At 24.0% G+C, this 12,077-nt stretch overlaps 1 protein-coding gene across 2 annotated transcripts in view; it reads right to left on the bottom strand.

The window, feature by feature from the left end:
- Positions 1-992: 992 nt before the first annotated feature.
- The window catches only part of LOC132917290 (kynurenine 3-monooxygenase), a 36,801-nt gene continuing 25,716 nt past the window's right edge, over positions 993-12,077 (bottom strand). For both annotated transcript variants that reach the window (XM_060977965.1, XM_060977966.1), the window contains 11 exons: positions 7,427-7,501; positions 7,273-7,342; positions 4,952-5,145; positions 4,276-4,324; positions 4,122-4,209; positions 3,882-4,050; positions 3,568-3,825; positions 3,353-3,442; positions 3,115-3,255; positions 2,517-2,678; positions 993-2,194 (listed from right to left, as the gene is read on the bottom strand). In XM_060977965.1, the coding sequence (XP_060833948.1) occupies positions 2,102-2,194; positions 2,517-2,678; positions 3,115-3,255; positions 3,353-3,442; positions 3,568-3,825; positions 3,882-4,050; positions 4,122-4,209; positions 4,276-4,324; positions 4,952-5,145; positions 7,273-7,342; positions 7,427-7,501 (1,389 nt within the window). In that variant the 3' untranslated portion in view covers positions 993-2,101. The remainder of the gene's footprint in view (positions 2,195-2,516; positions 2,679-3,114; positions 3,256-3,352; positions 3,443-3,567; positions 3,826-3,881; positions 4,051-4,121; positions 4,210-4,275; positions 4,325-4,951; positions 5,146-7,272; positions 7,343-7,426; positions 7,502-12,077) is intronic.

The following is a 12,077-nucleotide window of genomic DNA, read 5'->3' as shown; positions in this document are numbered from 1 at the left end:
AGCATTATATGACTTTATCGAATTTGGATTATGTGAGATGAATATAATGTTAAAAAAGCGACAAGTTTAGAAGAAAAAGAAAGTAAGAATAGTGATTTATAGAGACTATAATTTATGAACATTATAAAGTATTTAAGTATCTATAAAATAGTTACTACTAAATGTCAACCAACTCAACCATTTATATAATTAGAATATGTAGGTGTGTTAAAATAATGTAACTATTATAAATTTATTTTTAATCTTAAAACTTCTAAAGATCAGAATTTGAATAGAAGCCTAATGTAAGCGCATAAAAATATGTTGTGTTTGTTTAAAAATTGCACTATGTAATATATGAAGTTGTGGACCAGATACGTATTTAAGGGATGCTAGTTATTGGCTTGTGTAGTAGCACTATTATATTATGTTTATATAACTTTTTGTAACAAATTGTGTTAACTTGTTGGACAATTTGTAAATTTTATTTATTATTAATTATTATGCATCGATGATCAATGTGTAAAAACATTGTGTTCTAGCTTGCCGCAATAATATTTCCTACAGATAATATAATAATTTTATATAAATATGGAAAAAATAGGAAAATATGGTTAGAACAGAACCGGATTAACAAAATGCTGATTACGTTTTTGAAAAATATTATGCGTTAAATACGTTCAGACAATACATTTATTAGGTTAAAATTTTAAATATTAGACTGCACTATCAAAGTATATTCTATTATTATTATTATTGTTATTATTATTATATTATGTATTATCATTTATATAATATAATCTGTAGATGCATTTAGAACGAGTTTTCAAACTATGCAAACATTCCTAAAATTTTACACTTTTATTATCTAAACTTTAAATACTTAATAAGTCATAAGTTATAAGGTTATAAGTTATACTTAACTCATCAAATCATAAACTGCTCGTGTAAAATTAAATTTTTATGTACTGAAGTAATCCTAAAAATATTTTGCTTTGGAAATTGGAATGAGGGTCACTAAAAAAATATATTTTAAAAATAATAATGATTTTTTTTTTTAGAAAAATATTATTTTTTAAGCATAAAATTATATACATATAAAAAGATATTTTTAAAAACATTAATTTTTTTTTTTAAATACAATAGCCCCATAGGTTGGGAACCGCTGGTATAAATCCTTATGTAGTGCATTGTGCATCCACATATCACGGGGCTCTAGTTTTTTTAAAACATATATCAACTGGAAAGCTTGTATATAAGTCTTATTGAATTGTTTTGCTTGGCTCGACTCCAAACTTGAATTCCGTATGACCAGATAGAGGTTATAGTTGTTAGGTTAGGTCATTAAATATATATTATAAATTAAGATAAAATTAACATATTTTTTTATAATATGGATATTTGAAGATTCAAGTGCATAAGAGTTTTTATTTTTCATAAATATTTTATAACAATAATAAAATAAGACTTAAGAATTATTATGTTACAACTATTTTTTTTTTTTTATTATTTTTAATTAAATGCTAAGCCTAATGATTTGTATAATAATGTGATAATTTGTAATAAGTAATTTTTATTATAGTTGGAAGATGCGTGATTGGCATGAAGAGTAGGTAAATTACCCATTGGTAATATCTCATTTGTCATAAGTAATTAACTGTTTTACCTTCTTATTTATATAAATTGTATTAATGTTACTGTGCTTCATCGAAAAATGTATAACATGTGAGTTGTGAGTAGATATAAATACGAAAAAAAAACATTAACAATCTGTTTTACTATTATTTTTTGTATAGATAAATTATTTTTAATTTATAAGGTATTAATAATGCCATTTAAAAAACAAGTACCAAGTATACATTCTTAAAACATAGTATACATTGACGTTACAGCTTTAAAGATAATAAACGATCACCAAAAATTATATCGATTTCCTTTAGAATTGTTTCCTTAAATTATTTAACTTGTACATGTACATGTGTGCATTAACGCTAATTTAAAATTATTTTATAATGTAAGAGTATATTGAGTAATATATAATAAATCTTGTTCATAATGGCGTGATCTGAATCAATTATTATTTATTATAGTTGATATGTCGTAGGTATGTGTGCACTTTGTTTTACTGTAATGTTTTTGACATTATTGAAGCAAAAATAAAATACAAGCCGATAGAGAAAAATGTTGCGAATAGAATAAAAATTCTAAATAAAATCTGTAAAACAACAATAATAAAATAATATTTATGTCATTATCAAATATGCTATTTATTAAGTATATGTTGGTCAAGAATCTATTATTTTTTTCATCGAACCCGATAAAAATAGGTATATTTTTTTTTTTTTATATATATAAAATAGTTTTTATACAATAGTATTAAGGTATACCGATTTGAAATATATATAGATATTAGATACACATTTCAACGAAAAACGTTATTATGTGATGGGTATAGTATTATAGTCTGATAAAATATATTTCTTGTTTATTCATTATATTTACAAATTAGAATGATTATTTAATTATAATGTGCTTACTTGGTCTTGCCACTGATTGTCAAGTTTACATTGTTTATAGCTAATTGTCGTAAAAGAAACTGCACTATGAAGCGATATCCACGTTTGAGGAAACCATTTATTTAGTATGTTATCCAGTTTTTTTCGCCACAGAAAGCTTTTACGAGCAACTAAATCACGCATCTATAAATTTGATAATAATTAGTCTAAAATTAGTTGTACGTGATTTGCTGTGAAAAATATGTTATAATATTACTAGTACTAATATTAATAGACTTTTCTTTTATGCTTTTTTGTATTGTTTATTATTATTATTTGATGAAATACTCGTGAATATATTATTATTATAAATATTAGTAGTATTAGTATTATCATACTATATCACAATAACATTTAATAATTAATCGAAATAATTTTTGAACATAATAAGTATAGTTTTAAATACATACCTAATTGTTTAGGCAACAATGGTTTTAAGTTTTAAGTACACGTAAAATTATATTTATATAATAGATAGTTAAATGTGAATATTGTAATAATATTTAGAATTTGTAATTCGACTTTTAGCAAAATACTCAATTTATCTAAAATGCATTACAAAAAAAAAAAAAATTATTACTTCAATATAGTTGTATAATGCTAAATCACTAATAGCTTCCGCATCTTGAATCCTTCTAGATGTAAATGTTTTAATAACAGTTTTTAAATCATGGTCGTACTCTTCGAGAAGTTGATTCAAAATTGTGCAATCTTCAAAACCCTTAAAATTTAAATAATACGCTTTATTCAATATACACATATCATTTACGAGATTTAATAATACATAATATTTATTTTGGATTTTATTCTATACTTACAGCGTTCATTCCTTGACCATAAAAAGGTACAATAGCGTGAGCAGCGTCTCCCATTAACAGAAAACTATCATTAACGTGATATGGGTTACACTGTTGTATAAACAATAAGTCATGGTATAATGATTTAAGTAATATAAATTATTGTACATTTTTTGGCTGAGAGTTCTAATAAAATAGTACTACATTTTTTTACATTTAATAAAATACCTACTTACTTTAATAGAAATAAGAGTTCTTGCTTCTCCATTCGTTACTTGGTTTAATAAATATTCCGGTTGAATCAAATCCATAAAATCCTTAAAGTATTCATTAAAAAAACGTAAAATCTCTTCTTTTTCAGATTCTAATATCAACGGAAATTTATCCATTGGCATGAATAAAGTGCAAGTCCAAGATTTATCTTTATTTGGTAGTGCTATCAACATGAATGTACTTCTCGGCCAAATATGAAGATGACCCGGAGTTAAAGTATCCTAAAAGTTTTTAACATTATTTTCTATATCATGAAATATTATTCTTAATTTTTTACCTTTGTTTCAGTTGATGGTAAGTTTATTTCAAAATAACCATGATCTATATATGTCTGCGAATAATTAAACATTGGCAGACGAATCATATGTTTACGAATAACAGAGTGAGCCCCATCGCATCCAATAATTATATCCGGTTTTACAGTTTCTTGTTGGTTTTCTAATAATCTAAAAGAAATATGGAATTATTTATAAGAATAATGTTCTTACAATATTAAATATGATAATAATAAACTTACTTTTTAAATGTTAGTAGTTTAGAATTAAAATCAACATCGACGAGTTTATGCGAAAAGTTTATTTTCACATTTGAATATTTTTCAAGTTCTACGAACAAATTGTAATTATTTCATTGGGCTTTTAAAATAATTAAAATATTTAACAGATAATTACTTGTTAATAAAAATGCATTGAGTTCCTTTCTGCTAACAGAATATAAACACTGTAAAAAATTAATTAACTCAATTTTTTTTTTATTAATTAATATGAATTTATTCTGATTTAAGCAACTATAATTTTTTTCTTTGTTATATGAAATAAATGATAATAATTTTATTTTCTTAGATACATTTTTTATACCTAATAGAAACCCAATTTATAATATTAATACCGAGTAATTTGATTTCTGAGTGAATGAGAAATGTATAACTTTATTATAAGTGTTTTTAATCAAATGTTTAATTTTTTTTTTTAGTACTAAATGATTGATTTACTCTGTTGTAATAGTAAATTGTATAACAAACTCTCAACAATAATTTATTATATTAATTTACAAATAGAATTACTACTTAAATTTGGATTAATTTTAGGGTTTCTATAAGAATTTTGAATAATATTAAAAATATTTTGGTTGTTCCATTAAATTTTTAACAGTGCTTTGCTATGAATAACTTTTAATTGATTTTGATTATTTAAAATATGATGTCAGAGACATTTTTAATTTATATTATATTAGTTACAATCGTTACAAATAAAATAAGATATTTTATGTAACCAATAATCAATATTTGATTAGTAATAATTATAGCTTATAAAACTAGTCACTATAAAAATATATACATAATGGTACCTTGTTTTTGTTAACATCATACATAATGCTATATTTCTGGCCATCAATGGAATGGATCATTCTACCATACATAGGTTCTGTGAGTTCTTCAATAACAATATTATCGAGACCGATAAATTGTAGAGCGTTAATACCTCTTTCTGACAAAGCCAAATTTATAGAACGTCCTGATGTTGATTTTTCAAGTCTAATATCTGTAATTATATAATTTTATATAGGTAATATATAAGTGAGACGTAGATATGTGTAAACATAATACAGCTTATTTTTATATTTATTAAAAAAAAAAATTAAATGGCTATTAGTTATAGACGTTATAGCTATTATATATATATTATATCTAGAATACATTAAAAGTTATTCTTTATTTTTATATTTAATTCAAATTAGAAGGCTGAAGAATAATATTAATAAAAATAATTCGATACTTATTTTTCTATGTGTCTATCAGTATTTTAATTTTATTCATGAAAAATATTTTGATATTATTGTTAAAATGTTTTATTAAATGTTGAGGTTTCATTATCTATTTTAAATCAAATACATTTGTTTTTCATCCGATGGCCAATCTATAGGTCAGATATACGTACATCAGTATTAATACATAATTATGTTTAAAAAAAAAATATTGAGATTTTTGACGTCTATTCATTTGTAATTAGTATTAGTTAGTATATTTTTACGTATGAAAAAAACGATCGTCCATAGAAATTATTATTATTTAAATTTCATGATTAGTCCATCTTGTAATTATGTCAAAGTTCTACAATATTTATGTGTTTGTATGTTGAAAATTAAATTTGAGAAAGTGATTCACAATGGCTGATGTCCATTTGGCATTGTAAAATGAGTGTTGATAATTTTTTTTTAACTAACGAAATTAACGATCATTTAAAAAATAAGTGTTATTCACGTTGTAGTAATATTAAGTAATACTTAACAGACAGTTGATATTTATTTATATAAAAAGGAATTTTTTTACCGACACTAATTCAGTAAAAAGGTGTAACGAATAGCCGAGTATGTATATCATATGGGGTAAGGTCGAATTGAACTTGAGTTAATACAACTATCTAAATTAATACAATATTGACAATTGTTCTAGTTGTATTAAGCTCGACTTCGCAAGCGAATATAATTTTATTATTTTTTGTATATAATTTTAATTTAATTTTCCCGGAAAGATGGTGTCATTGATACCTAGATTCATATTTTATTATTCAAAATTCTGTGGATGAGAGGTTTGTTCATAAAACTATGCTTAAAAACTGTTTCGGAGTGTGCTATTTTATTTAAAAAAAAAAAACCGCATGATGATCGGATGAGTATGGTTTCCGAGATTATTGGATTCAATTGTGAATCATCTGAAATTTACATATGTATTACCAATTAAGACACGTTCATGTCGAAATGTCTTAGAACGCAATTGCAACGTCTCTTATCGGATCCAATTGTGAATCCAAACCTCTCAGAGCCCCATTAAAATACCTACATTAAAAAAATTTCATCAAAATAAATCCAGCTGTTAAAGAGGAGTTCAGTAATATACCTACACACGTACAGGAGAATTATATAATTTATATAAATATACAATATATATATACGTATATATAATAGGTATTATATTTTAATCAAATAATTTTTTCCGTAGAAATTATAAGAAATTAAATTAATAATGACGTAATATTAAATAGAACTACTAAAAGATATTTATTCGGAAATAGCTGATGTTTTTTCAAAATTCAATTTTTTATAATTACTGCGAAAAAAAAATTTTAAATTACAAAACTAATTTAACAAGTTCAAAAAATACTTTAAAAAAATATTATATGACATTTATAGTATACCTATCTACTACTTTCAATGTATTTATGTGTAATGTGTGTACATATTAACATATTTTATAAACATAAAATATCTTATTTTTAACCTCAGCCTTGATTAAAATCATTGTCAATACTAAGTGGGAAGGGAAATAATTGTTTTCATAACTTTTTTTTGTTGAACAAATTTTTGGAACATTTTCAGTTTGAAAATTATCTGGTTTTTATCAGAGTGCAGTTCAACCATTTAATTTAGGTAGAAAGTGCAATTTTACTATCCTCGTGATATGTACATTAAATGATGTATAGATACATAAAAATGGCTTTATTTAAACACTAATAATATATTTGTTGTACTATAAGTACCTATATTAATTGATGAACATATTCATCATAGATATTATATTTGAAACTATATTATTGTAACCATGAATGCGGTTGAAAGTAAATTTGATTATATGAAACGGATTATAATTTAATACTTGAAAATTAGTTTACCTGTTCGACTTTCGTAGACAGTAACGTCATACCCATTTTCTGCCATAAAACATGCACACAACGATCCAACCTAAATCGAAAGTAATTACATTTATAATCGTTATTAAAACTTAATTTCATTTTAATAAATAATATAATTTATAATATTATTTACTGGTCCGGCTCCAATAATAGCGATTTTAACTCTTGAATGAGAAAACATCTTGTCAGGTTCAAATCTATGTGAAAACTAAAATGAATGAAGACTTTTTATTAGATAATTTGATACATATAGTGTCGTAATTTGTAATACACATTTCAAATAGGGTGATATTATGATGTAACGTTGAAAATAATACCAATACACCCACCAATCTAGAAACCGTATAAGATGTAGTCAAACAAATACGAAGGTATGTATTTCTCCTTTGAAATAGTATATATCAATATATTATAATATCACTGTTTTTAATTTATGAACAGAGCAATGCAAGTTCAGGGCTAACAATGATAAGTGTGTATTGAGTGTGTGTTTTTGACGTCATCTTCAAGAATAGTAAAAAAGCTTTAATTTTTAACTTTCTAGTATACAACTGGATTTTATTAATATTTCGAGGAGGTAAAAAAAGAGAAATTCCCAGTATTTTTAAAAATAATCGAGAAAAAAAAGATAGGCGAATGGGTACTGTAGGTACATTAGGTGTCGAGTGTGAGTCACAATTTATTACAGATGTGTTAAATTTGAATTCAATGGTATATCATTTTACACAAAAACAATTCGGAGGATAAACGGTTTGTCAGGTTAAATTATTTAATATATTTCGTGATATTATGATTTTTTCACATAGCTTGAGTCATTTTTTAAATTTTGAATGGAGTGATGAATGTATTGATTTTATAATGTTGTGTTATTTTTTTTGTATGTCAAAATTGCAAAAATTTGCAATGAATATTGAAGTTAAAAATTCATAACATTTTTGTGAATTATACCTAAGGTTTTCCATAAGTTTTCCTTCAAATAACTGTAAAAAAAACTCCAGTGCTAATAATATAGAAAACATCATTTTATGAGCGCAAAAAATTAAAATTTTTACGAAATCACGTAAAATAACGATATAACCCAAAAAGGATTTAAAATATTGGTTGTTATTCAAAAAGTATACGTTGTAGAAAATTGAAATTTTCACCAATAGTTAAGAAAAATAAATTTAAATTTAAATATAGGTAATATTATATAATAATATATCCTAGAATGACAAATCATCTCCGTCAGAATCGTTTTTCGTATACAATAATACCTGTCATTGCATTCAAATTGAATACATCCATTATAGTGACCTACTGTCCATCTCTACTATAGAGTAGAGCGATTCCCACTTGCCCGACCTATTTTTTCTTTAGTATTAAGGTAGGTTAATGTTAATATAAATAATGTAATATTTTCCTAGAATATTTCATTTATTTTATCATAAATATTTAATTATTATAAAAATATATTTTTATAACATATTATATCAACTTATGGCACTTATGTAATTCAACATTTAAAAATAGATTCATAGTATAAATAGATAATATCTTAAAATAAATCAAAAATGTCATTGCGTATAGTAAAATTCATAATGATATAATATACGTAAAAGTTTTAAGTTCCTACGAATAATGTTTTTAAATTATAACAAAATAATTAACATAATTATTTATTGTTAAAATAAGTAATACTATCTAAATTTGAACTTGAAATGCCTAAAGAAAATAATTGACTTTATATATTTATTAGATTATACTATATGGTTTCAGTATGAAATACTTTTGAGAAATGTTTAACTATACAAAATAGTTTGGAATTTTTTCATCAAAATTCTAACTTTAACTGCATAAAAAAAAATATTGTGACTATATAGATTAATGTGATATTTTTTAGTTGAGAAATTAACTACTTATAAAGAACTTTGAGTTAAATTGTTTAGCATTTTTTTTCTCAACGAAAAATATTTAATCGAAATTTATAGAAAAAAAAACTATAATAATTTTTATTGAAAACTGTTCAATTGTCATACCTATAAATAACTTAAAATAGTCGAAATATTTTCAAAATAAAATCGTAAATAAAAAATGATAATATAAATATTTGAAATTTAAAGTATATGTACAGTTATTCATTTATGAGTTACACCACAAATACAAAATTTCAATTCAGTCAACAATTTGCGTAAAAGACCTGTTTTTCTTTAGTTTTTTTTTGTCTTCCAGGTGATAATAATTTTATGGTAGGTTAATAAACTTGAAAATTTAAAATGAGGTTCATAAAAAAGTTTTATCCGAAGCAATTGAAAAATATCTAAAATACTTTGTTACAATTTTTATATAGGCATTTATTTTTGATAAAATTGCATATTTATAATGTTATTATTAAAAAAATATTAACTGTAGGCACTTTTTACCATTGAGTATATTTCCATATTTAACGTTTATAACGTATATATTTTTAAAACATTAAGACTAATAATTAATAAATTGAACCTATTTAAATACACCATTTTTTGGTACGTTATTGAACCATAAATAGGTAAAAATAATGTACATAATGTAAGACGATAGATTCGATGTTAATGACTTATAATATTATGTTGTAATTAAGTTTGAATTTCACGGTTACAAAATGTTTGCTAATAATTACAGTTTTATATACTTAGGGAGGTATATGTATTTCATTTGTAACGTTTGATACAAATAAATGTCTTAATTATTATTATTGTTATTACGTTATAGTAACTTTTATATATACATATTATATATATATATATGGATGTATTATACTATTATGAATATGTGTGCACTGCACCATACAGTATACTGTAGTAAATAAGTTATTAGTAACACGCCAACTATTACGCCAACGCGACCGTCGCGCGTCGCCGTCATTGTCGGTATACCCAAGTTAAATCGCTTTCAACAACTCACACTCCGCACGATGATCTTCGTATAATACAATTTATACATAACCGTAACCTCCACTAACTGCTGAATAAAATACAATTTACCGGACTTTAAATTTTAAAAATGTCATAAGTATAATGAAAAAAATAAAAAGTAATCGAACTGAGTTTTATAATCGATTGTCTGGATTTACTGATTGCGAGCGAATCTTTCAGGTCAATACTATAACGTAACAATTGCGAACACGGAGTTCGTTATCATAATACTAATTTAGGAAATCAAGTTAATAAAAACCATGCTAGTTGAGGACACAAATATTTCCCTTCATCCCTTTTTCAGGACAGAACAAGTTAAAAAAAATAAAATTGGTAGGTCAGGTGGAGTTAAAATTATTTATGTCTTGCAAAAGACTAAAGAGCAATCGTTATTCTTAAAATATTGTTTTATAAATATACTATCATCATGAATTGTGAATGTTTTTTATAAATATATTATAATTTTGTAGAAAAATATTTTTGAAACAGCTTGTAAAAAGAAATCTATTTATTTCACCGCTTGAATATTGCAACATTTAGTTGTTGATGAACAATATCTTCTTTTCGATAGTTTTATTTTTTTGTTCTCTTTAAATTTCGAGCAGCAGTACAATTCAAAAATTTCTCGACGTCCACAATCGTTTTATCAAAAATAATGATTGAAAATTTGTCCGCAATTGGTATGTTATATTTGTGCCCGCAATTCGTATATCACCTTTTTAGGTTTCGTCCGTTACTCATCGCATGGTTTTTATTACTTTGTCCACGATTAGAAAACACCGAGTTGTCCAAATTGATGCTTGAATTTTACTATAAAAAGTTTTTTACTATATATTGTTGTAAGTATATAAATGAGAAGAAAAACATTTTTATTGAAACTGTTATAGTTAACACCTATAAGAAGGTCTCAATAATTGTTATAGTCAATTTATTTCTTTGGGATTCAATCCAGATGTATCCCTAATTTTATTAAATTTAACTATAACATAAAATGTATGTATTATGTTAGTTTTCCTATTTAATTGACGTTCATATACTTAGTTACTGTCCCACTTTTATGGATCATAGCAGTGATGTTGTATACAGAGTGTTCTGAAATGGATGAGGTCACTAGTATACGCGCGTATACTCACTGTGATGGTCCAATGAAGATTTTTTTGAAATTTTTTTTCTATCTTCAAAATCTGTGTATTTCATATTATTTTTAAAATTTTATCTTAAATATAAAAAATAAATACTTTAGTTGTATGTTTTATAAAATTCTCATACAAATCGAGACGTCATATTGTTTTTGAGCTTGTCGCCTGTTTTTTTAGTCGGCGATTAGAGCGTGAAAAACGCGCGACAAGCTCAAAAACGACGTGACGTCTCGATTCGCATGAACATTTTGCAAAAAATACAACTAGACTTCTTACATTTAAGATAATATTCTAAGAATAATATGAAAAAACCCAGATTTTGAGGAAAGAAAAAAATTTTCATAAAAAATTGGCAATCTATAACGCAAAAATATTTTTTCAAATTAGACTACTAGTTCCTAAGATTAATATGTTAAAACAACTTTTCAGCTTCATAGATAATATATATATGTTTATGTTAGAGAATGGCTGGCTTTTTAGTAGAATTAGTTATTTTTATTTTTATTTAATTTAAATTTCATACAGTATAAATACTGTAGATAACTCACATTAGAATTTTTAATTTTCTAAGTCTACTTATTATATATTAGTTCAAAGTAGTATCTAAATGTAATACTAAAATAGTTAGTTTTCAAACCAATACTGAATAAAATGTTCCTATAGTTAATTTTTTTTATAAATAAAATATAATTAGTTATAATCTATAAACTAT

This window comes from Rhopalosiphum padi, chromosome 1 (genome assembly GCF_020882245.1).
Source record: "Rhopalosiphum padi isolate XX-2018 chromosome 1, ASM2088224v1, whole genome shotgun sequence".
Lineage (NCBI taxonomy): Eukaryota > Metazoa > Arthropoda > Insecta > Hemiptera > Aphididae > Rhopalosiphum > Rhopalosiphum padi.
This window is presented reverse-complemented; position numbering and strand designations above follow the sequence as displayed.